Below are 26,119 nucleotides of genomic sequence, written 5' to 3' on the forward strand. Positions count from 1 at the left end.
AAAATTTTGAATAGCAAATATAGGCAACTCATATAAAAAACAAAACAAAACAACACATTTGTTCAATGGCTATTTGTGAATTGCCAGGTATGCTGCGTACCTCTAGAGAATTATCTTAGTATTTAAAAAAAACTCCTCTGATGTCAAGCAAACTCTTGACACACAATCCAGCTGTCTTCTTGTGCCAATGGACTCGTTTGCTAAACACTGTCACATTAAATGGTGGTGCTTTGGGAAGAACACTGCAAACATACCCTACACGCCCAGCCCACGCTGAGATGGGGCTACCTGTCTGAGATGACAGCATCTGCCTGGGTCAGGCCAGCATATAGCAAGCATTCCCGATTCGGACAAGGACCAAACACTTTGGTATTAACACAATGTATTCCCTGTTTTCTCAAATATACAAAATATACATTTCCAGTTTTGTGTTTTCATTTTCTTTTATATATATATAGAATTAATTGTGTAGTTTAAAATTTTGCCAAGTGAGCTGTGTGGGGCAGGCGGCGGAGGATGCACGGGCGGCGGCGCTGGCAGCTCAGTTCTGGTGCCTCTTCATGTGCAGCGCCAGGTGGTCGGAGCGCGAGAAGCTGCGGTTGCACACGCCGCACTGGAAGGGCTTGGCCCCGGTGTGCTTGCGGTAGTGGCGGGTCAGCTCGTCCGAGCGCGCGAACCTCCAGTCGCAGCCTTCCCAGGTGCACTTGTAAGGCTTCTCACCAGTATGAGTCCTCAGGTGAGCTTTTAAATGAGAAGAATTTGTATAAACTTTTGTGCAGCCCGGGTAATCGCAGTAGTGGATGCGCCGTTTCTCCAAATCGGGGTTACTCCTTCTATTGTATCTGACAGGCTGTATGTTTTGCGAAGTAACTGGCAGGGTGGCAGGTAAATTTGGATTATGAATTGCCAGTTTAGAAGCAATAGTAGCAGCATAGGATGGAGGTGGGGTTAAATTCTGGAGCATCTCTGCTTGTCTATCTGGACTTCCAGGCTCTGAGCTTGGTGGTGACGGGGGGAAGTAAGTGGCCTGCTGGGGAAGAAACTGACTTGGCATGGTGTATGTGCAAGGGGGCATGCTCTGGAACTGCTTCATGGCGGTCGGCGGGACAGCGGACGCGTGAGTGTTAAGGCCTGCCATGGCGGCCGACATTGAGACGTGAAGAGTGTCCATTACTGCTGTCTGGTTGGTAGAACTGGGCATATCTAGATCCGGTGTATTCAGGAGCTGGTACAGATGGCCCTGCTGGGGAGGGACAGAAAGATGAAGGTCTGGTGTAGGAAGTTCTTGTTTGATGAAAATATTGTTCACCTCTGGAGCTGCGGTCTGGTGGGAGCTGAATATGCTGGTGAACTCGGGGAGGGCCTGGGTTGGGGCCGGAGGAGGGGCTGTCGTCTCACTCTGGTGGCTGAAAATGGTAACAGGTTCTGTCTTGGTGTGTGTTACGCACGGTCTCTGGGATTTGTAGAGGCCAGTTCTCAGGTGAGTGATGTCAGGGAGGAAGACGTTCATGTTGATACTGTAAGGTAACCCTTCACTGTCAGTGAAGAACTGGTCTACGACTGAGGCACTGTCTCGTCTATACTTTTTATGTTCTGGAATTATAGAAACTGGAGGAAGCTGAGGTGTCAGGTACTTCTCCATTTCACATCTTGTCTGGACCAGCTCCTCGGCCGGCAGCCGCGGGCCCGCGGCGGGCGGCGGCGCGGGCTGCGGCGGCGCGGGCTGCGCCTGCGGGTGGTGGTGCGGGTGCTTCAGCTCGTCGCCGGCGAAGAGCGCCACGTCGCGGGCCGGGTTCGCGGCGCCCAGCACGGGCTTGAGCTGCGCGAACACGGGCTCATCCTGCGGGGCCGGCGGCTGGGGCACGGGTCCCAGGCGGGCGCTCATGGTCAGCACCCGCGTAGCCATGGGCACTCGGGGGTGGGGGGGCGGTTCCGGGCGAGGGGCGCGAGTCGAGCGCGCTTCCCACGTCGCCCACGCTGCTCGGGGCGGCGAGCTTGGCTCCGGACGGACCCCTCAGCTCACAAGCAGGCGCGGTTTTCAAAGGCGCGCACGAAAAACCAAACTCTTCCGCTCCGCCACGCGTAAACGCCGACGTCCACCCGGCGACCACTTTCTCCCGTCCCGCCCCACCGCGCTCCCTAGCTCCCCGGAGTCCGCTCCCGCCACTGCCTGTCTCCGAGAGCGAGCTGCTAGCGCGCGTACCTGCCCCGCGACTCGGTGTTTCTTATAATAGCACTCCACTCCCAAGTACAGAAAGCTGTAGTTTCCTAGGACTGTCGTAACAAAGTACCACAAACCGTGTGGCTCAGAACAACAAGAATCTCTTGTCTTGCAGTTCTGGGGGCCAGAAGTCTAAAATCAAGGTGTCAGCCAGGTCATACTCTTGTTGAAGGTGCTAGGGAGGGTTGTGTTCCATGCCTCTCTCCTGGTTTCTGGTGGCCTCAGGCATGTCTTGTCCTATAGAGGCATCACTCCAATCACACGGTCATCTATTCCTTGTGTGCCTCCACAAGGTCTCTCTTGTGTGTTTGTGTGTCTTTGTGTCTACACTTCCCTTTTTTGTAAGAATGCCAGGCATATTGGATTGGGGCCCACCTAATGACCTCATTCTAGCTTGATTACTTCTGGAAAGACCTGATAGGTTACTGCTGTGAGCCGTGTGCTACGCCAGGATTCGTGGCCTCGGGAGGAGAGGAATTCGATCCAGGGCAGAGATGAGGCTTGGCCACTGGAATTTTTTGTGTAGCAGAATTTTATTAAAGTATAAGAGAGACAGAGAAAGCTTCTGACATGGACATCAGAAAAGGGCAGAAAGAATGCCCCCTTGCTAGTTTTTTAGCAAAGTGTTTTATGTCTGTTAGCAAGCTTATTAATCAGATAAGAGAGACACCTCAAGGCTGAGGGAGTTTCACCAGGCCCCTCTCCCACAATAAGCATTTTTGAGATAGGAGGGCCCAAGGTGTGTCATCCCCCAGCCATAAAACAACTGACATGAATACTGGTTTGTTGAGCCATTATCAGCCCAAGGGTTGAGTAAAGAAAAACAAGTTAGTCTTAGGCAGAACCATTTTCAAGGAAGGCAGATTCCAAATCAAATACATGGTTTCATTAACATAGCTTAAGAAAAACTTTTCCATAGGAAACATATTGGTTAGCTCAATTCTGAACCAGGTGTCGTCAACACAGAATTAAAAGCAGAGAAGGAAAACTAATGTCTGCCACTTGCAGTTTATTTTCTCCTGCCGCTCTGGGACTTCTGTGCTTCCTACCTGTTACCCTCTCAGACCCTATTTCTACTTAGGTCACATTCAGAAATAGTGGGGGTTAGGACATCCACATATTTTCTTGGATGGACACAATTTTACTCATAACAGGGTCCTCATACATTCACAGGGTAGCTGCACATACCCAGTGAGAGGAGGTGGCTGTAGTTTTCAGCATCATGTCCTGGTACAGGATCCTGTGAGCAGAGTCCAGGTGCTGCCACTCCTCTCTGCTGAAGTCCGCGGTCATGTCCTCAAAGGACACTGACACCTGTAAACACAGCCCCATTGGGGGTGACCAGGTCAGTGCAGGGGGATCAGGGGAAGATAAGAAATTGCTTTTAGTGAGTTTTATCATAATACCTCATGGGCTATGATTTTTCTATTGTCACTCTGCTTATTTGACTTATATGCAGAATACATCATGAGAAATGCTGGGCTGAAGGAAGCACAAGCTGGAATCAAGATTGCCGGGAGAAATATCAATAACCTCAGATACGCAGATGACACCACCCTTATGGCAGAAAGTGAAGAAGAACTAAAGAGCCTCTTGATGAAAGTGAAAGAGGAGAGTGAAAAAGTTGGTTTAAACTCAACATTCAGAAAACTAAGATCATGGCATCCGGTCCCATCACTTGATGGCAAATAGATGGGGAAACAGTGGAAACGGTGACATGCTTAATTATTTTGGGCTCCAAAATCACTGCAGATGGTGACTGCAGCCGTGAAATTAAAAGATGCTTACTCCTTGGAAGAAAAGTTCTGACCAACCTAGACAGCATAGACATCACTTTGTCCACAAAGGTCCGTCTAGTCAAGGCTAAGGTTTTTCCGGTGGTCATGGATGGATGTGAGAGTTGGACTATCAAGAACACTGAGTGCCAAAGAATTGATGCTTTTGAACTGTGGTGCTGGAGAAGACTCTTGAGAGTCCCTTAGACTGCAAGGAGATCCAACCCGTCCATCCTACAGGAGATCAGTCCTGGGTGTTCTTTGGAAGGACTGATGTTGAAGCTGAAATTCCAATACTTTGGCCACCTGATGCGAAGAGCTGACTCATTTGAAAAGACCCTGATGCTGGGAAGGATTGAGGGCAGGAGGAGAAGGGGACGACAGAGGATGAGATGGTTGGATGGCATCACTGACTCAATGGACATGGGTTTGGGTAGACTCCGGCAGTTGGTGATGGACAGGGAGGCCTGGCGTGCTGCGGTTCACAGGGTCACAAAGAGTCGGACACAACTGAGTGACTGAATTGAACTGAACACATAATGTATAGAATAAAAATATCTAGTCATAAATTTCTGCCATCTATTGTACGTAGCAGTCTTTCATTTAAAAAATAATAATTTTCATTAGTTATCTATTTTGTACATAGTATACACAGTATACCTGATTCAGTATGCTATACAGCAGAAACCAACACAGCAGTGCAAAGCAACTATACTCCAATAATAAATAAATAAATAATGTGATTGAAAGGGGAAAAATAATGTTGTCCAGGATTTGAAGTTTATTCTATTGTGTTGCTCACGTTAAAGGGGAATTTGTGTTTTATTCTGTTTTGAAGGAGGCATGTACACTGTATAAAAATTTATTTACTGATTTATCATTGGCTGTGGTGGGGTCTTTGTTCCTGTGCATGGGCTTTCTCTAGTTGTGGCAAGCGGGGGCTACCATCCAGGTGCAATGTGAGCGCGTCTCATTGCAGTGGCCTCTCTTGTTGCAGAGCACAGGCTCTGGAGTACACGGGCTTCAGCGGCTGGTGTGCATGGGCTCTGAGGTGGGCTCCTGGGTTCTAAAGTGCAGCCTCAGTAGTTTTAGTGCACAGGGTCACTTGAACGGGAGGCCTTTCTCTTGACAAGTGGACTCTTAACTGTTGGACCAGAGGAAAGCCCAGCATCAACCCTTTTTTCTCAATTTACATAGCTCCCACTACTGCTGCTTTCATTTAGTCTTCAAAAATACAGGCATTTTCTCTTGATGCCTTTTTTCTGAGTCAATTTTCACTTAATTCCCTAGTTGTCAGAAAATGTTCAGTTCAGTTCAGTCGCTCAGTCGTGCCCAACTCTTTTGTGACCCCATGGACTGCAGCACACCAGGCTTCCCTGTCCATCACCAGCTCCTGAAATTTGCTCAAAGTCATGTCCATCGAGTCGGTGATGCAATCTAACCATCTCATCCTCTGTCAGCCCCTTCTCCTTCTGCCCTCAATCTTTCCCAGCATTAGGGTCTTTCCCAGTGAGTCAGTTCTTTGCAGCAGGTGGTGAAAGTATTGGAGTTTCAGCTTCAGCATCAGTCCTTCCAATGAATAGTCAGGACTGATTTCCTTTCGGATGGACTGGTTGGATCTCCTTGCAGTCCAAGGGACCTCAAGAGTCTTCTCCAACACCACGGTTCTAAAGCATCATTTCTTCGGTGCTCTGCTTTCTTTATAGTCCCAACTCTCACATCCGTCCATGACTACTGGAAAAACCATAGCTTTGACTAGATGGACCTTTGTAGGCAAAGTAATGTCTCTGCTTTTCAGTATGTTGTCTAGGTTTGTCATAGCTTTTCTTCCAAAGAGCAAGTGTCTTTTAATTTCATGGCTTCAGTCACCATCTGCAGTGATTTTGGAGCACAATAAAATAAAGCCTCTCACTGTTTCCATTGTTTCCCCATCTATTTGCCTTGACGTAATGGGACTGGATGCCATGGTTTTAGCTTTCTGAATGTTGAGTTTTAAGCCAGCTTTTTCACTCCCCTCTTTCACTTTTATCAAGAGGCTCTTAGTTCTTCACTTTCTGCCATAAGGCTAGTGTCATCTGCCTATCTGAGGTTATTGATATTTCTCCCAGCATTGTCGGTTCCAGCTTGTGCTTCATCCAGTCCAGCATTTCTCATGATGTACTCTGCATATAAGTTAAAGAAGCAGGGTGATATTATACAGCCTTGTCGTAGTCCTTTCGCGATTTCGGACCAGTCTGTTGTTCCATGTCCAGTTCTAACTGTTGCTGCTTGACCTGCATACAGATGTCTCAGGAGGCACGTTAGGTGGTCTGGTATCCCAGTCTCTTGAAGAATTTTCCGCAGTTTGTTGTGATCCACACAGTCAAAGGCTTTGATGTTGTCAATAAAGCAGAAGTAGATATTTTTCTGGAACTCTCTTGCTTTCTCAATGATCCAATGGTTGTTGACAAGTTGATCTCTGGTTCCTCTGCCTTTTCTAAAACCAGCTTGAACATCTCGAAGTTCATGGCTCACGTACAGTTGAAGCCTGACTTGGAGAATTTTGAGCATTACTTTGCTAGTGCGTGAGATGAGTACAATTGTGCGGCAGTTTGAACACTCTTTGGCTTTGCCTTTCTTTGGGAAAGGAATGACATCTGACCTTTTCCAGTCTTGTGGCGATTGCTGAGTTTTCCAAATGTGCTGGCATACTGAGTGAAGCACTTTCACAGCATCATCTTTTAGGATTTGAAATAGCTCAACCAGAAGTCCATCATCTCCACTAGCTTTGTTCGTGATGATGCTTCCGAAGGCCCACTTGACTTCACTTTCCAGGATGTCTGACTCTAGGTAAGTGATCACACCATCGTGGTTATCTGGGTCACTAAGTCTTTTTCGTATAGTTCTTCTGTGTATTCTTGCCACTTCTTCTTAATAGCTTTTGCTTTCGTTAGGTCCCTAATATTTTTGTCCTTTATTGTGCTCAGCTTTGCATGAAATGTTCCCTTGGTAGCTCTAATTTTCTTGAAGAGATCTCTAGTCTCTCCCATGCTATTGCTTTCCTCTAGTTCTTTGCATTGATCACTGAGGAAGGCTTTCTTATCTCTCTTTGCTATTCTTTGCAATTGTGGATTCAAATGGGTATATCTTTCCTTTTCTCCTTTGCCTTTGGCATCTCTTCTTTTCTCAGCTATTTGTAAGGCCTCCTCAGATAACCGTGTTGCCCTTTTTACATTTCTTTTCCTTGGGAATGGTCTTGATCACTGCCTCCTGTACAATGTCATGAACCTCCATCCATAGTGTTTCAGGCACTCTGTCTATCAGATCTAATCCTTTGAATCTGTTTGTCACTTCCACTGTATAATCATAAGGAATTTGATTTAGGTCATAACCGAATGGTCTAGTGGTTTTCCCTACTTTCTTCAATTTAAGTCTGAATTTGGCAATCAGCAGTTTTGATCTCAGTCACAGTCAGCTCCCAGTCTTATCTTTGCTGACCGTGTAGAGCTTCTCCATCCTTGGCTGCAAAGAATATAATCAATCTAATTTCTGTATTGACCATCTGGTGATATCCATGTGGAGTCATCTCTTCTTTTGTTGGAAGAGGGTGTTTGCTATGACAAGTGTGTTCTCTTGGCAAAACTCTATGAGCCTTTGCCCTGCTTCATTTTGTGCTCCAAAGCCAAATTTGCCTGTTACTCCAGGTATCTCTTGACTTCCTACTTTTGCATTCCAGCTCCCTATGATGAAAAGGACATCTTTCTTGGGTGTTAGTTCTAGAAGGTCTTGTAGGTCTTCATAGAACTGTTCAACTTCAGCTTCTTCAGCATTACTGGTTGGTGACTAGACTTGGATTACTGTGATATTGAACGGTTGGCCTTTGAAACAAACAGAGATCATTCTGTTGCTTTTGAGGTTGCACCCAAGTACTGCATTTCGGACACTTTTGTTGACTATGAAGCCCATGAACAGTTGGAAAACGTACTCTGTCCTATATCAACCCATGGTCTATCTAGAAGAAAGTTTCAGGTGTCCCAAGAAAAGAATGCATATTCAGCCAAGGATGGGTGCCGTGTTCTCTAATATATGTCAAGTTGATTGAGTGTTGTTGAAATTTTATAACGCTTTACTCATTTGTCTTCTACCTGTTCAATCAATTATTTGTCATCTTTTTGGTGAAAACTGAAATGGAGATGTTAGAAATTTATACTTCTACGCAAAGGAACTAGAATACACAAAGAAGGGACTAGCATGGAGGATTTCTATTATGTACTGTTAAGACTTACCCTAAATCTACAATAATTCAGACAGTGTGTTACGGATGCAAGTAAGTACAGACACATATATTAATGAAACAGAATAGAGGTTCAGAAACAGATTTGCACACATATAGACAACCAATTTATGAAAAAAGTGACAAAGTACTTCAATGGGGAAAAGCAAAGCCTTTTTATTTATTTATTTTTTGGGGTTTTTTTTTAATAAATTTATTTATTTTAGTTGGAGGCTAATTACTTTACAATATTGTAGTAGTTTTTGCCATACATTGACATGAATCAGCCATGGGTTTACATGTGTTCCCCATCCTGAACCCCCCTCCCACCTCCCTCCCCATCCCCTCCATCTGGGTCATTCCATTGCCCCAGCCCTGAGCATTTGTCTCATGCATTGAACATGGAGTGGAGCTCTGTTTCACATATGATAATATGCATGTTTCCATGCTATTGTCCTAGAACGTCCCACCCTCACCTTCTCCCTCAGAGTCCATAAGACTGTTCTATGCATCTGTGTCTCTTATTCTGTCTCACATATAGGGTTATCGTTACCATCTTTCAAATTCCATATATATGCAATAGTATACTGTATTGGTTTTTTTCTATCTGGCTTACTTCACTCTGTATAATGGGCTCCAGTTTCATCCATCTCAATAGAACCGATTCAAATGTATTTTTTTAATGGCTGAGTAATATTCCATTGTGTATATGTACCACAGCTTCCTTATCCAGTCGTCTGCTGATGGACATCTAGGTTGCTTCCATGTCCTGGCTATTGTAAACAGTGCTGCGATGAACATTGGGGTACACGCATCTCTTTCAATTCTGGTTTCCTCAGTGTGTATGCCCAGCAGTGGGATTGCTGGGTCATATGGCAGTTCTATTCCCAGTTTTTTAAGGAATCTCCACACTATTCTCCATAGTGGCTGTACTAATTTGCATTCCCACCAACAGTGTAAGAGGGTTCCCTTTTCTCCACACCCTCTCCAGCATTTATTGCTTGTAGACTTTTGGATAGCAGCCATTCTGACTGGTGTGAAATGGTACCTCATTGTGGTTTTGATTTGCATTTCTCTAATAATGAGTGATGTTGAGCATCTTTTCATGTGTTTGTTAGCCATCTGTATGTCTTATTTGGAGAAATGTCTGTTTAGTTCTTTGGCCCATTTTTTGATTGGGTTGTTTATTTTTCTGGAATTCAGCTGCAGGAGTTGCTTGTATATTTTTGAGACTAATTGTTTGTCTGTTGCTTCGTTTGCTATTATTTTCTCCCATTCTGAAGGCTGTCTTTTCACCTTGCTTATAGTTTCCTTTGTTGTGCAAAAGCTTTTAATTTTAATTAGGTCCCATTTGTTTAGTTTTGCTTTTATTTCCAATATTCTGGGAGGTGGGTCATGGAGGATCCTGCTGTGATTTATGTCGGAGAGTGTTTTGCCTATGTTTTCCTCTAGGAGTTTTATAGTTTCTGGTCTTACGTTTAGATCTTTAATCCATTTTGAGTTTATTTTTGTGTATGGTGTTAGGAAGTGTTCTAGTTTCATTCTTTTACAAGTGGTTGACCAGTTTTCCCAGCACCACTTGGTAAAGAGATTGTCTTTTCTCCATTGCATATTCTTGCCTCCTTTGTCGAAGATAAGGTGTCCATAGGTGCGTGGGTTTATCTCTGGGCTTTCTATTTTGTTCCATTGATCTATATTTCTATCTTTGTGCCAGTACCATACTGTCTTGATGACTGTGGCTTTGTAGTAGAGCCTGAAGTCAGGCAGGTTGATTCCTCCAGTTCCATTCTTCTTTCTCAAGATTGCTTTGGCTATTCGAGGTTTCTTATATTTCCATACAAATTGTGAAATGATTTGCTCTAGTTCTGTGGAAAGCCTTTTAAAAAAACTCTGCTGGAACAAGTAGATAAACACTTTGGAAGAGAACACAAACTGTGATCCACACTGCACACCATACACAAAAATTAACTTCAGTGTTCACACCACACACACAAACACACAGACACACAAACTAACTCTGTGAGGTGATGAGTGTGCTGATGAACTTGATTGTGCTATGAAAAAGGACATACAGATCAACGGGACAGATGAGAAAATCTAGAAATAAACCCACACATTGATGGTCAATTGCTTTATGCCAAAGGAGCCAAGAAAATGAAAAGGGAAGGTCAGTCTCTTCAATTACTGGTCCGGGAAAACTGAACAGCCACATGCAATAGAATGAAACTGGAGCACTCTCTTACAGCACACATCAAAGTGAACTCAAAATGGTTAAAGACTTGACCATACGACCTGAAACCATACAACTTGTGTTGAAATCATAGGTGGTAAGCTCCTTGACATAACGCATGGAGATAAATTCTTGGACTTGACACCAAAATCAAAGGCAACAAAAACAAAAATAAACAAGTGGGAATATACCAAACTGAAAATTTTATGCATAGCAAGTGAAACCTTCCACAAAATGACAAGGCAGCATACTGAATGGGAAAAATTATTTGCAAATTGTATGTCTGATAAGCGGTTAATATCCAAAATATGTGGGGCTTCCCTGATGGTTCAGATGATAAAAGAATCTGCCCACAATGCAGGACACCCTGCTTAGATCCCTGGGTCGGGAAGATCCCCTGGAGAAGGAAATGGATTTAAGGAAATAGAATTCAAATCCATAGATGTAAAATCTGTGGATTGGGTTGACAACACTTCAACACAGCAAGAGAGATAACCAGACATTATGTGCCATCTGGAGGGATGAATTAACAAGCGTTCAGTACCACTTCTGAAGTACTTGTGCCTAAAAATCGAATCTGTATCGATCAAGCCTCTAAAATTATCAGTCCATATTAACATAGGGACATGGGAACTATGAACTAACACCACAAGAATGCAATTAGAAAATTCCAAAAGGTGGAACATAGTTCAGGGCAAATGGCCCAGTTGCTTCCACAAGAATGTAACCGGAGTAGAGCCCATTACCTCAGTTCCAGATTAAAAGGGACTTCAGAGATTATTGAGGGAGAATTCTCCACAAATCTCAATTTCTGTATATCTTTCAAGCAGACCCAAGATTGCCTTTTTTCCAAACTATATTTTCAAAGATATTTATATAGCGAACAGCCTTAGAAGATAGAGTCACCCTCTCTCGAGCAAAGGGCAGGTTATACTAGAAATTATGGCCAAGACATTTCTTCCTCAAGGCAAGATTCAGGGAGGCTTACCACCCTTTATGAAAGACTCCATCGATGCCCATAAGCTAGGGGTGCTTCTCCTATGATGCAACCTAGCGCACATGCAGGTAGCATCTGGCCTCTGCATTACCCTGTGGGAACTGAAGTCTGGGGAACTGGTGAGAATGTTCATTCTCTGGCCACCACTAACGCTATGAGTATGCAAATCGTTTGACCCTGACCCAGGAGTCTCATGTCTGCTCTCAGCAGCCATAACACCGTGGCCAGCTAACTTGTTAGCTTGCATGTAGGATAAAATCTTAGATCTTGTACAGTTCTTGGAAGTTTTGGTGATTAGGATGTGCTGTGCACAGATATGTGGCTTTCTGGAAAAGGAAATAGAAGGGACTCATGAACATCCCTGCCCCAGAGATGTCCACCTCCTAGTCTCTGGAGCATGTGGATATGTTATACTACACGGCAAAGGGGGAATTAAGGCTGCAGATGGAATTAAGGTTGCCAATCAACTGCCCTTAAAACAAGGATACTATTTTGGCCTTTCTGGGTGGGGCCAGTGTAAAGAGTCCTTAGAAGTGTAGGAGTGAGGTAGACGAGAAGGCTAGAGTAATGTATGAGAATATCCAACCCGCTGTTGCTGGTGTTAAGGATGACGTGAACCATATCAAGGAATATGTGTGACCTCGAAAAGCTAGAAAGAGCAAAGCAATTGATTCTCCCCTTGAGCCTTCAGGAAAGAATCCATCTGGGTTTCCCTGGTTCGTCAGTCAGGAATCGGCTTGCCAATGCAGGAGACGAGGTTCGATCCCTTATCTGGGAATATCCCACCTGCTACGGATCAACTAAGTCCATGTACCGCAACTACTGAGCCGACGCTCTAGAGCCTGGGAACCGCAAATACTGAGCCCATGTGCTGCAACTACAGAAGCCCACACACCTAGAGCCTGTGCTCTGCAACAAAAGAAGCCTCCGCAATAAGTCCTCACACAGCAACAAAGAGTCGCCCCCGCTCACTGCTACTAGAGAAAAGCCCACGCACCAACGAAGATCCAGCACAGAAAAAATTAACAAAAATAATAACAAAGAACAAAACGAACCCATACCTGCCAACATCCTGACCTTGGCCCAGTGGGAGCCAGTTAAGATTTCAGAACAACAAGATTAAAAATTTCTCTTGTTTTAAGCCACTGAGTTTATGGCAGTTTGTTACAGGAATGATAGAAAAGTGACAGAGGCAAATTAAGGAGATTTGAGAGAAGTCCCTGGAATCAGTAGTGGGAAAATGTTGATCAAATTGTATGGTCAATAAATGGTCCTCCACTTTACTGCCAGTCAGTGAGGAGGAATTGGAGAAGTTATTGCACATGAAGTACCATGTAGTAGGTTTAGACAGCTGCCTCAATAGTGTTACGTATGGTTGGTCTTAATTCTTCTAGGTGGGGGGCTTCCTCACCAAACTGTGATCAGTCTCAAGTGTAACTTATAGTACACACTCTCAAGCCTCTAATTGTAACAACTTGTACAGGCATACCTCAGAGATATTGTGGGTATTCCAGACCACCACAATGAAGTGAGTATCACAATAAAGTGAGACACAAATTTTTGGTTTCCCAGTGCATATTCCAAAAGTTACCTTTAAATCATACTGTAGTCTTTAAGTGTTCAACAGCATTGTATCTTAAAAAGCAATGTAAGTTAATTAATTAAGAAATATTTTATTCTTAAAGGGCTTCTCAGGTGGCACAGTGGTAAAGAATCTGCCTGCCAGCAGAGGAGATGCAAGAGACAGTGGGTCAATCCCTGGGTCAGGAAGACCCCCTGGAGTAGGAAATGGCAACCCATTCCAGTATTCTTGCCTGGAAAATCCCTTGGACAGAGGAGCCTTGAGGGCTACAGTTCATGGTGTTGCAAAGAGTCAAACACTACTGAGCACAGAACAGCACTGAGGCCTAAAAGATGCTAACCATCATCTGAGTCTTCGGTGACTCGCAGTCATTTTGCTAACGGAGATTCTTGCCTTGATGTTGATGGGTACCACCTCCACCTTGACTAAGATGGTGGTTGCTGGGGTGACTGTGGCATTTCTTAAAATAAGACAGAAATGAAATTTGCCTCACTATCTCTTCCTTTCATGAACAACTTCTCTGCAGCATCTGATGCTGTTTGATATAGCATTTTACCCACAGCAGAACTTTTATCAAAATGTGAGTCAATCCTTTCAAATTCTGTTTTATCAACTAAGTTGATGTCATATACAGCAATCTTCATGGCATCTTCACCTGTAGTCGAGTTTATTTCAAAAAACTTTTTTTTTTTTTTGCTCACACGTAAGAAGCAGCTGTTCATCTATTCAAGCTTCACGATGAGATTGCAGCACTTAAGTCACATCTTCAGGCTCTACTTCAAATTCTAATTCTCTTGCTATTTCTGACATCGGCAGTTACTTCCTTCAGTGAAGTCCTGAAACCCTCAATATCATCCATGAGAGTTGAACCCACTTCTTCCAAACTCCTGTTAATGTCAATATTTTGACATCCTCCCATGAGTCATGAATGTTCTTAATGGCATCTAGAATGGTGAAACCTTTTCAGAATATTTTCAATTGCCCTTGCCCAGATCTATATGAGGAATCACTACCTATGGCAGCTAAAGCATTATGAAATGTATTTCTTAAATAATAAGGCTTAAGCTGAAATTACTCCTTGATCCATGAGTTGTAGAATGAATAGGGTGGTAGCAGGTATGAGAACAATATTCATCTCATTGTACATCTCCATTAGAGCTTTTGGGTGACTGGTCCATTGCCAGAGAGCAGTAATATTTTGAAAGCAATCTTTTTATTTTTCTGAGCAATATGTCTCAAGAACAGGCTTAAAATATTCAGTAAACCATGCAGTAAACAGATGTGCTGTCATCCAGGCTTTGTTGTTCCACTGACAGAGGATAGGTAGAGTGAAAGTGAAAATGTGAGTCTGTCAGTCGTGTCTGACTCTGTGGCCACATGGACTGTAGCCCACCAGGCTCCTCTGTCCACGGAATTCTCCCAGGCAAGAAGACTGGAGTAGGTTGCCATTCCCTTCTCCAGGAGATCTTCCCTACCCAGGCATCGAACCCAGGTCTCCTTCACTCTAGCCAGATTCTTTACTGTCTGAGCCACCAGGGAAGCCCACTTCCAAAGGACAGGTAGAATACATTTAGCCTAATTCTTAGGAGCGCTAGGATTTTCAGAATGCTCAGTGAACATTGGCTTCTTTCTTAAAGTTACCAGCTGCATTAGCCCCTAAAAGAGAGCCAGCTTGTTCTTAGAAACTTTCAAGTCAGGCCTTGCATTCTCGCTGACTATGAAAAGTCCTAGATGACATCTTCTTCTGATATAAAGCTGTTTGACTACAATGGAAATTTGTTGTTTGGTGTAGCCACTTTTATTAGTTATTGTAACTAGATCTTCTGGATAAGTTGCTGCAGCTTCTACGTTAGCACTTGCGACTTCAACTTGCACTTTTATGTTCCAGAGACAGCTTTCATTAACCCTCATGATCCAGCCTCTGCTAGATTCAGACTTTTCCTTTGCAGCTTCATTCAACTCTCTCAGGCTTCACAAAGGAGAAGAGTTACAGCTTTGCTCTGAGTAAAGCTTTGGCTTAAGGGCATGTTGTGGCTGGTTTGATCTTCTGTGCAAAGGTGAAAACCTTCTCTCCATATCAGCAGTGAAGGAAAGTTGCATGGCTCGAGGTAGGCTGGAGTTAAAACTCCCCTCCAGGTCCTCCCCACCATTCTAGGCAAAAGAAAGAACTCTCTCACTCAAAGAAAAAATAGACATTAGGTTGATTACACCCAGCTCCAAGCTGGCCCAGCTTCTGGCCGATCTCCAGAACTCCTCGCCCCAGCCATTTAAGAGATAACTACTCCCAGCAACCTTGGAGAAGAACAGGCCCCCTTAAGACAGTAGCTTTCTACATACATGCCTATATATACTTACTCTTTTCTTAGATAAGTGCAGCAGCTCGCTAACCTGACTGCTGCCCCTTCTCACCTCATTAAAGGTGATCTGTTCCTGTAGAGTGTCAGTCTCATTCTTTTTCGGAACCTCGCCTACTCTAACTCCGTACCTTACATTTTTGATGCTGACACCCAGGAGGTTGAGGTTCCTTCTCCTTCTCCACGGCCAGCTCTTCGGAGCGTGGAAGACTGTCGAGCTCACTTTCCTGCCCGAGCTTTCAAGACCTCCTCGAGAGGACGCCTTGTGCCTTCGTGAGCGGTACAAGTCCTGTGTAAGGGCTTTATTGGTTTTCCACGTACCCTGAGGAATACTGCGCCCCGCTTCCTGTTTTCTCTACACTCTCTTTTTCTCGAGACCGATCAACTCCAGGAGAGAGGCCTTTTGCCATTCAACTGCTTTACATGCAACACTGCATTCAAGCCGGCCCCTAAATTACGGTAAGATCCAATCCGGACGGTTTTTCTAGAGGCGCCCTAAAACTTAGTCCTCTCTGGGTCCCAGGGACCCTCGGCCTAGGGCCACTCTGTAGGCGACAGTAGGGGACGCTCCACCTCGACACAGAGCTCTCTTCTCATAACTCCTATTGCAACTATGGGTGACAACTCGAGCTCCCAATAGGAGCCTCTGCTTGCCTTTCAATTATGGGATCTGGCCAATCTGTCCTAAAGGATTCCCCTCTGGCCTGTGTTCTCAAAAATCTCAAGCCACTCTCTCTCACTGAACTCAAAGCTAACCGCTTGAAACAACTCTGTATACAGATCTGGCCTCAATACCAATTAGACAACCAAGACTGCTGGCCTGAGTTCGGGACTTTTGCTTTCAATATTTTATCAGATCTCACTAACTTCCTCAAACGGAATGGCAAAGGGTCAGGGGTCCCATATGCCCAAGCCTTTTGAGCCCTTCGGAGCAGGCCACCCTTATGCAAGAACTGCTCCACCCCCAAGGTCCTTCTATGCACCTTGCCTCCCAAACAAAAGGGCTCTTCTTCTTCAACTAACCACTGGTCATGACCTTCCACACCCCCAGAATTTGACCCAGCGGACGAGCCCCCTCCCTATCTGCCACCCCGCCAACCCTCTCCTTCCCCCTCATCCAATTCACCTACTGACCCCAAAACATCTCCTGACTCCCCCTCAAACCCGCCACCCCATCTCCCTGATCATCCCTCCCTTCTTCCCTCCCCTCCTGCCACACGGTCACATACCCAACATATGTTTCCCCTGAGAGAGGTGGCAGGACCAGAGGGCCCCACACGAGTGCACATGCCATTTTCATTGTCAGATATGAGCCAGATAGAAGATAAGTTAGGATCATTTTATGAAAATCCTACCAGATACAGAAAACAATTCCTGAGACTCTCCCAGGCCTATAACCTCACATGGAGTGACATATATTATATCCTAAATGCCACTCTCACCCCAGATGAAAAAGACCGTATCTGGCAAGCAGCAAAAGCCCACGCCGATCACTTACATAACCAAGACCGGGATAGCCCAGTTGCTGATGAGGCGGTGCCTCAAACAGATCCCCACTGGACTTACCAGCCCAATGACCCAGGTATCAAGAGACTCAATCATACGATTACTTGCCTTCTAGAAGGAATGCAGAAAAATACTCATATCCATGTCAGTTATGATAAAGTCAGAGAAATCACCCAAGGGGCACACATAAATCCACCGTTATTCTTAGCACGCCTCATAGAGGCAATCCAAAAGTATTCCAACCTAGATATCACCAGCCCTGCTGGGTTACTCTACCTTCATGTTCAATTCATCAGCCAGTCCGCCCCTGACATTAGACACAAGCTTCGACAACTAGAGAAGGGCCCTGTGATCCCCCAAAGAGACCTTCTAGAAGTAGCCTTCAAGGTGTTCAATAATAGAGAGGAGGAAGCTAAGAGAGAAAAAGACCATGAGAGAAAAGCTAAATATGCCCTTTTGGCGGCAGCAATTAAGGGAAGAGATCAGCCCGGCCCAAGTCATCCCAGACTGGGACTTAAGACCCCCCGCCCCGGACCCTGCTTCTGATGCAACCAGTCGGGACACTGGGCAAAGGCATGCCCAAACCTGTGACCCCACCCCCCTCCACAAAAGCACGCCCAACCTGTGGTCAGTGGAGACACTAAAAGGTGGACTGTCTCCAGGGACGCCCTGACACCCCTGGAGAGGTCCCCACCTCCCAGACCTGGAGAATGGAATGTCCACAGGGATGCCCTGGTGCCCCTGGGGAGATCCCCACTTCTCCCCAGAGCCCCAGCCCAACACTATGAGAGTTGTTCCAATGACGGGGCCTAGGTTGCAGCCCCCCAGCCCATGTCCCGGACATGAGCTCGGAACTTAGGGTAGACGGGGTTGTGGCCAGAAAAAAGACCTCCTTTATAGTAGACACTGGAGCCGCTTTCTCTCTCTTAACTTCCTACTCTGGCCCAACTGAAGACTCAGAACTCACAATCAAGGGGGTCTCTGGAGTTCCCTTAAGGCCAAAAAATCAGCCCTCCATTACTCTGTCAATTTGGAAAATTGACCCTCATACACTCATTCCTCATAATGCTTAAGTGCCCAATGGCACTCCTAGGGAGAGATCTATTATCCAAATTGGGAGTCTTTATTACCATAACCCCCCTCGATACAGTCTCTATATTCTGCATGCAGATGGCACCTGGACCATCCGTATCCCTCACCCCTGACCTTCCCTTGGATCTACCTGCCTTAGACCCCCAAGTCTTGGATGCTGATCATCCATCCATAGCCAAACATCATCCCCCAGTCCACATTACCCTAAAAGACCCCTCGACTATAATCACCCAACAACAGTACTCTCTCACCCCAGAGGCCCACAAGGGACTTAAGCCTCTCATAGGCCATCTTCTTCAGGCCTCTATCTTAATTCCTACCCATTCACCACACAACACCCCTATTCTGGCAGTAAGAAAGGGACCAAACTCTTGGAGACTGGTCCAGGACCTGAGAAAAATCAATGAGGCTATTACGCCAACATTCCCAGTAGTCCCTAACCCTTACACCCTTCTGTCTGCCATACCCCCAACTGCAACCCACTTCACAGTACTAGATCTCAAAGACGCCTTTTTCACCATCCCCCTCCATCGCCTCTCCCAACCCCTTTTCGCCTTCACCTGGCAAGACCCTGAGACTCACATGTCCCAACAACTAACATGGACAGTTCTCACCCAGAGGTTCAGAGACAGCCCCCACTTTTGGGGAAAGGCTTTACAAAAGGAGCCACACTCGACCTAGCCCCAAGTCATCTCCTCCAGTATGTAGATAACCTCCTCCTTTGTAGCCCAACCCAAAAACTCTGTCTCCAACATACTGCCAAGCTCCTTGAGGCCCTGGGGTCCTGGGGTTATCGGGTGTCCCAATCCAAGGCCCAAGTAGTACAGACAAACATCACCTACTTGGGGCTCTCCATATCCCACCAACAAAAAACTATTCCCCCAGATAGAATCTAGGCCTTAATTAACTTTTCACTTCCAAAAACAAAAAGAGAACTAACTCCTGTCTATCCTTGGCCTCCTAAACTTTTTCCGTATCTGGATCCCTAATTTCTCCCTCATAGCAAAGCCGCTCTATGAGGCTACTAAAGGATGTCCAGATGAGCCCCTCTTTAACACCACCTCTCTGGCCGATCCTATTCGCCAGCTCACCCAGAACCTCTTCCGAGTGCCAACTCTCTACCTGCCAGATCACACCAGACCATTCTTTCTCTTTGCCCATTCCAACCAAGGGCAGGCCCTAGGACTTCTATGTCAGCAGGCCAGAGACACCTGGGCTCCCATAGCCTATCTGTCAAAACAGCTTGACATGGTGGCCAAGGGGTGGCCTCCCTGCATACCGGCCATGGCTGCTATCGCAGCCCTCGTACGTGAAGCAAATAAACTCTCTTGACATGCCCCTTTAACAGTCTGTTCTCCACACACCTTCCGAGACTTACTATCACATCGGGCATTCCTCTCCCTTCCCCCTTCCAGGGTGCAAGTCCTACATGCCTTTCTCCTCGACCCTCGGCTCTCATTCTCCCCCTGCTCTCCCCTTAACCCCGTCAGCTTATTACCCACGTCCTCTACAACAGACCCTCTCCTACATAGCTGCAGCCTAACAGTAGATCTTACCCAAAACCCCTTTCAACATTTAACAGATCAGCCCATCTTAGACCCAGACACCTCACACTGGTTCGTTGATGGCGGCTCTCAAAAATCCCCACCCTTCGCAGCGGGATATGCCACCATCCAGAGGGACCTTTGCCACAATTACGAGACCCAGACAACTGAAGCTTCACCTCTGCCACCTCACACCACCTCCCAACAGGCAGAACTGATAGCTCTCACCAGAGCTTTGACTCTGACTAAATATCTAAGGGTTAACATCCACACAGACTCCAAATATGCCTGTAACCTACTTCACTCAAACATCCTAATATGGAGAGAGAGAGGTTTCCTAACCCAAAAGGGATTCCCCCATTATTAATTCAGACCTGATCCACAAACTTCTAGAAGCAGCACTCTTACCAAACAAAACCGCCATCCTCCCCTGTAGGGGACATCAAAAGAAAAGTCTCATATCAGCCTACAACAAAGCTGCAGACCAGAAGGCAAAAGAAATAGCCCTGTCCCATCCCTCCCTCCAGTCCCCTGTCATCTTAGCTCTGACTCCATCCGACCCTCCCACCACCAGAAAAATCCTCTCTTATCTACACTCACTCTTTCATCCCTCATCCAAGACACTCCAACAGTTCCTCCGTAACCACTTCCCCACATCCACTGCTGACCAACAATATTTAGATAACCTTAACCGCTCCTGTCAACCATGTCAACGTATTAATCCCAATTCCAACCTTAAACCCACCTCCTTTCCAACCCATCAAATGCGAGGCAGCCTCCCAGCACAGGTTTGGCAGATAGACTTGACTCATATGCCCCCGGTTTGGAGATTCAGATACCTCCTGGCCCTTGTGGACACCTTTTCAGGATGGGTAGAAGCATTTCCCACGACAAACAAAAGAGCCCACACCGTGGCCCAAATCCTCCTCACAGAAATTATCCCCAGGTTTGGCCTGCCTTCATCCCTACAGTCTGATAAGGGCCCAGAATTTACGTCCAAGGTCACCCAACAACTTGTCTAATTCTTACAGATACCCTGGAAATTTCACATTCCATATCATCCCCAGTCCTCAGGAAAGGTAGAGAGGATGAATAGAATAATCAAAGAAACTCGTACTAAATTAACCCTCGAGGTACATCTGGATTGGACTAAACTTTTGCCAACTGTTCTCCACAAAATGTGGGCTTTGCCCAGAAAGCCCTTGTGGCTGAGCCCCTTTGAGGTGATGTACGGAAGGCCCATGCTCCCTCCTGGACTCCCCCGTGAACCTCTTCCCATACCAAGCTTCCTACACTCCCCTCTGCTGGCGGAACTCTGCAATGCCCTCTCGAAATTCGTCAACCACAACCTGCTTGCCCCTGACCCCCAAGCCCCCTTGCCCCCTTTACAAATTGGGGACATGGTCTATCTGTCAGATAATCCCCAGGGTGACCTAAACCCAAAGTGGCAGGGACCATTCAAAATCATCCTGCTTACCCCAACCGCAGCTAAACTCGAGAAGGTCACCTCCTGGGTACACCTCTCCTGCCTAAAACGGGTCACTTCTCATCCTGCGCTACCTGGACACTCTTCAACCTACAGCTGTTCTTGACCCAACAGCTCCAACCCTGATATAACAGAAACATGCCTAGGCAACAGCCTGTACTTAACTCTTATCACATTATTGAAATAGACAACCCACTTTGCCTGAGATGTCAGCCTTAGACAGGTTAGTACAACATCAAGGCAAAAAAAAAAAAAAAAAAAGAGGGCAAAAAGACCTTTTAATCTTAAAGCAGAAAACTGTGAGATCTCTGTCTGTCTGGATATATATGTATGTCTCAGTGTATGTCTTTGTCTCTGGATAACATTGCTGAGGTTAATTTATAAATGAGCTAAACAACAGTTCATGGTTTCTGAAAGAAAGTAAGATGCATGTGTTCAGTAAAAAGGTAAAAGAAATGGAATTAAGAGAAAAAGGAAGTATGGCCTATAGATGGCTGTTCTATGAATGGATGAATACAGAAAGGGTAAAAAAGGTTTGTGGAAAGTGAAACCCAAAAGTTCTATGTGTGGTACATTTTATTAAGAGAAAAAGAGGTATGGCTTACAGATGGCTGTTCTATGAATGGGCAAATAAAGTGATGAATACAGAAAGTGTAAAAAAGGTTTGTGGCAAGTAGAAGAGAGTTTTGTGCATGACACAAGTTTCTTAAGACATTAAACTGCCTTTGCAAACAAACAAACAAACAAACACATGTTTCTATCCCATTACCCACTGGAGTCACCGCCTGGGAACACCTCCCTCACCTCAAATCTGATCCTGCACTGCCCTCCTTAACTGACCCCTATCAGGTCTCTCTCACAGGCCCACCTCCTAAAAAATTACCCGACGACAACCTCTGTCGACCATCTAAGAAGACACCGAATGACCTGGACACTCTTTAACCTACAGCTGTTCCTGACCCAACTACTACAAGACCTCTAGACCAGCGCCCCAACAGGAACCTCCTTCGAAGACCTGACCATGCTGGGGTCTCAACTGTGGCTTCAGGGAACCTTCTACAACCTGACTCCAGACGAAACTGATTTCTTTACTCTCATTCGCTACATCATTCTACATCCTAATGAACACTGTTCCTCCTCAGATTCAAACCACCACCAACTTGGGACCTTCTGGCCCTCGCCCTGGCTGGCCTCTTCCTGTCTCTCTAACTATAACTTCACTCTTAATCTTAGCCCTTGCTATAGGCCTAATAAGTATCTCCCCTCAGGACTGGTCGCTTATCCTTCGTCTTTCCATTGGCATCGCCTATGTCATTAGCTGTGTTCTACTCCTAGGGTACTATTTCCTCTGTACTGCCTAACTAACAGGACCATGACTCCTCTGTTCCCTATCCTTGCTGTACTCCCCAGTCTTCTGGCTAGTCCCTGCCCCTGTTCAGACATTTATTCCCATGTTCATTCCTCATGTTATAATATGGCTCCAAGACCATGTACCATGAACCTCGGGTGGGGGGGAGGGGAGTCCAAACCCCTACTCACTGTTAAAGTACAAAAGAGAGGAGGTTTCGTGAGCACCTGTCAAAAGCCAAATGGAAAAAACATATGTTTCTATCCCATTATCCACTGGGGATACTTAGATAGGGGCGGGATACTAGATCAAAATCAGAAAAAAAAAAACAACAACAAACAAGAACAAGTTATAAAGAAATTAATTTCCCAGTTACAGGCGACCCCCGAGACTTATAAATGCCTAGACCTCCTTTCCCAATTATGGCCTCTCCTAAAACCTCCCTCTGATAACCAACGCCTTACCCGCCTTTTCAACTCTTCTTTCCAATTCTTCCAGTACACACAACACACATCCCAGTGTTGGATATGCATGTCACTGTCTCCCTCACCACATGCAGCAATTCCCTTACCCTCAACCTGGCTGTCACAGGACAACTATACCTCCCCTTCCCAACAAAAAAAAACCACACAACTTATTGGGCCAGTCTCTGACAATGTCCTACTGTCTGCCTCTTCAAACCTAACCTGTATCAACTACTCTAGTCCCAACTACACTGGTCTTACAAACTCCACTCCCTCCTTCTGTTCCACTTGGGTTCTCTGGGACAGCACGAATAATTGCACCAACACGGGAATCTTCATTCTCTGTGGGACCTATGCATATTCATGTCTCCCCCTTGACCCCCCTGGACCTTGCATCTTGGTCTTCCTGACCCCGGGTCTAACATTCCTCAAAGAAGAAGAGGTAGAACAAATAGTCTACCCCCAAGAGAAACTTTCCCACAGAAAAAGACGAGCTGTCATAGCCCCCCTCCTGATTGGGACTGGCATAGCAGCAGCCCTAGGCACTGGGAGTGGGGGCATCTCGACCTCAGTCCACTTTTACTACAAGCTGTCCCAAGGACTTAATGAGGATATGGAGCAAGTAGCAGAGTCCTTCGTTTCAGTCCAAAGACAAATTAACTCATTAGCTTCTGTGGCCCTACAAAATAGGCGAGCCCTGGACCTTCTCACCGCAGAAAAGGGAGGGACCTGCCTTTTTCTAGGGGAAGACTGCTGCTCTTTTGTTAATGAAACGGGCATAGTCCAGGGCAGAGTCAAAGAACTTAGAGACAGAATTGAACGCTGCAAAAAAAGAGTTACAAAACCTTTACACTCCCCAAAACCTGTTCCAACAGGCCCTCCCTTGGTTACTCCCTTTCTTGGGACCATTGGTACTTATCATTTTATTCCTCTTATTTGGACCCTGTCCCTTCAATCTCTTTCAAAGGTTTCTGCAAGAATGGATTCGGGCCATCTCTCGAGACCAAGTCAAGACGGTTCTTTTGCTTGAAACTCTGATGGCGAGAATAGAAAATCAGCACTACGGGCCTTAGACTTCCTTCCTCCCAAACTACAAACCCCTGACCCTCATTTATCAGCACGAAGAAGCCCTGAACATTAACGGCGCCCACATCTCTTTCTCTTTTTAAATATATTCCTTAACGTCTAGAATGAAGGAAAGTTGCATGGCTCAAGGTAGCCTGGAGTTAAAACTCCCCTCCAGGTCCTCCCCACCATTCTAGGCAAAACAAAGAACTCTCTCACCCGAAGAAAAAATAGACATTAGGTTGATTATGCCCAGCTCCAAGCCAGCCCAGCCTCTGGCCGATCTCCAGAACTCCTTGCCCCAGCCATTTAAGAGATAACTGCTCCCAGCAACCTTGGAGAAGAACAGGCCCCCTTAAGACAGTAGCTTTCTACATACATGCCTATATATACTTTCTCTTTTCTTCGATAAGTGCAGCAGCTCGCTAATCTCACTGCTGCCCCTTCTCACTTCATTGAAGGTGATCTGTTCCTGTAGAGTGCCAGTCTCATTCTTTTTCTGAACCTCGCCTACTCTAACTCCGTACCTTACAAAAGGGATACTGGAAAGGGAAGTTATGAAGCCAGAGAAGATGCAGGCTGGACCGTGTAGGACTTTTCAGGCCACTGGAAGCCTGAGGCTTCAACTCTGACTGAGAGGGAGCCCGTTGGAGGGTTTGGAACTGAGTAATTATAGGACGTGACAGGTTTTAAAGCAACCCAGCAGCTTCAGCAGTCCATGTATGGGGTCAAAGTAGCTGAATGACTCCAAGTTTGCTGGCTGAGGAAGGGAGAATCAGACGAGAGTCCCATCCCCCGGGTGGACTGACTTCACCATTCTGGGCCAGTTTGGGGAGCACTGTCTGGAAAGGGCTGTCCCCAGTGCCCCTTCTCCAGCTTTTGCCCTTTCCTCCATCTGCCCGTTGTAAACACTCCCCTCCCTCTTTGGCGATTTGCCCACAAAAACTCTGATTTGTCTCCTTTTCTACCATATGGCTTGGCAGTTATTTACCTAAGAGCCAATCCCTTAGCAAGAAAATTCAGTAATAAAACTGTGGTACCTCAATTCAATAATAGTGAAGACTTTGCTATTGCAAGTGAAGAAAGGAACAAATCAATACAAAATAGCCGCCTTGGTTTACGCCAAAGGGAGAACTTCTGGGTCTGTGTAACTACAAGGTACAGAGGTAGTTTCTGTCTTCAGGCAAGGCTGGATCCAGCATTTGGTTCCCTGAGATCTGCCTTCTCGCTCCAGCTCCCCCTCTGTCCCTTGCCAGCCTGCCTCCCCTACAGCTCCCAAAGTGTCACTGGTTGGATGATATCACCCCGGCTGGACGAAAGCAGTGCTCCGATTGGCCATGTTGAGCCATATGCCCACTCCTGGAATCGGAGGTGAAGTCAACTCTATCACAATCGTAATGGGTGAGAGAAAAGGAAAGTGGTGATTTCCCAGGGTGACAGGAGGATACCAGAACCAAGAGAAGGAAAATGGACGCCGGGTGACAAAACCCATAGACGTCCTCGATGCTGGTATAGACTTTTCCTCAAATTCAAAATCAATTTCTATTTTTTTAAAGTGAGATAGGGAAGATTCTTCATTAATGTGAGCATCGGCCCTGCTACTGACTGTCCCATTAGCTCCCGTCCCCTGACTCTGGGGGTCCACATCCACTTCATGGGGGTGTCCTCTTCCCAATGCTCCCTCACAGACCTTTGCTGAATTAAAATTTCTAAGTAAGCGCTTTTTTCCAATGGGGAAATGGAACAGACCTTTATGTTCCAAAGCAACATCATTTCAAAAGTCATGATTCTTTATGAAGATAGTTAAACAACGCGGAAATCTAAACACTGAAATGATTTTCCCTAGTGTCCAGTGATAACACTGACAGTTGAGGGGGTGGCGCTTATTCTGCGTGGTTATTCTCTGCACTGCCCTGCATGTTCATAGGGTCAGAAAGTCCTGAAAGACAGGGATATGCCAGACCCAGAATTCTGCAATTTGCTTTGATCTCTTTCCATATTAGTTCCCAGCTATCTGGTTTGCTCTCTGATTGCCATATGTTACTCTAGCAGGATGGAATTACCATGATTTACTCAATGTTTCCCCCTGGATTTACATTCTACTAGTTTTTCACAATGAGAACCAATGCAGTAATTAATACTGTGGCCAATTCTGCCTTGCTCACATATACAAGAATTTTTCTACGATAGATTCCCAAAACTG

General features: G+C 45.7%; 1 protein-coding gene and 1 long non-coding RNA gene across 3 annotated transcripts; one reads left to right on the forward strand and one right to left on the reverse strand.

Annotated features, from left to right (window-relative positions):
* Positions 1 to 395: 395 nt before the first annotated feature.
* On the reverse strand, positions 396 to 1,906 carry LOC145535530 (Krueppel-like factor 5). 2 transcript variants are annotated; one of them, XM_081563987.1, is made up of 2 exons: positions 1,781 to 1,906; positions 396 to 1,708 (listed from the first exon to the last, which is right to left on the reverse strand). In XM_081563987.1, the coding sequence occupies exons 1-2, from the start codon at positions 1,904 to 1,906 to the stop codon at positions 542 to 544; spliced, it is 1,293 nt and encodes a 430-aa protein (XP_081420113.1). In that variant the 3' UTR covers positions 396 to 541. The 2 variants fall into 2 exon arrangements, with proteins under 2 accessions (XP_081420113.1, XP_081420112.1); XM_081563986.1 differs by having other exon boundaries at positions 396 to 1,906.
* Positions 1,907 to 15,352: 13,446 nt separating this feature from the next.
* On the forward strand, positions 15,353 to 24,966 carry LOC145535536 (uncharacterized). Its single transcript, XR_014075455.1, has 2 exons — positions 15,353 to 15,870; positions 21,989 to 24,966. It is a non-coding gene; the product is annotated as an uncharacterized LOC145535536 (long non-coding RNA).
* Positions 24,967 to 26,119: the final 1,153 nt, after the last annotated feature.

Source organism: Giraffa tippelskirchi, chromosome X (assembly GCF_054371585.1).
Source record: "Giraffa tippelskirchi isolate mGirTip1 chromosome X, T2T-mGirTip1v1.2.pri, whole genome shotgun sequence".
Taxonomy (NCBI): Eukaryota; Metazoa; Chordata; class Mammalia; order Artiodactyla; family Giraffidae; genus Giraffa; species Giraffa tippelskirchi.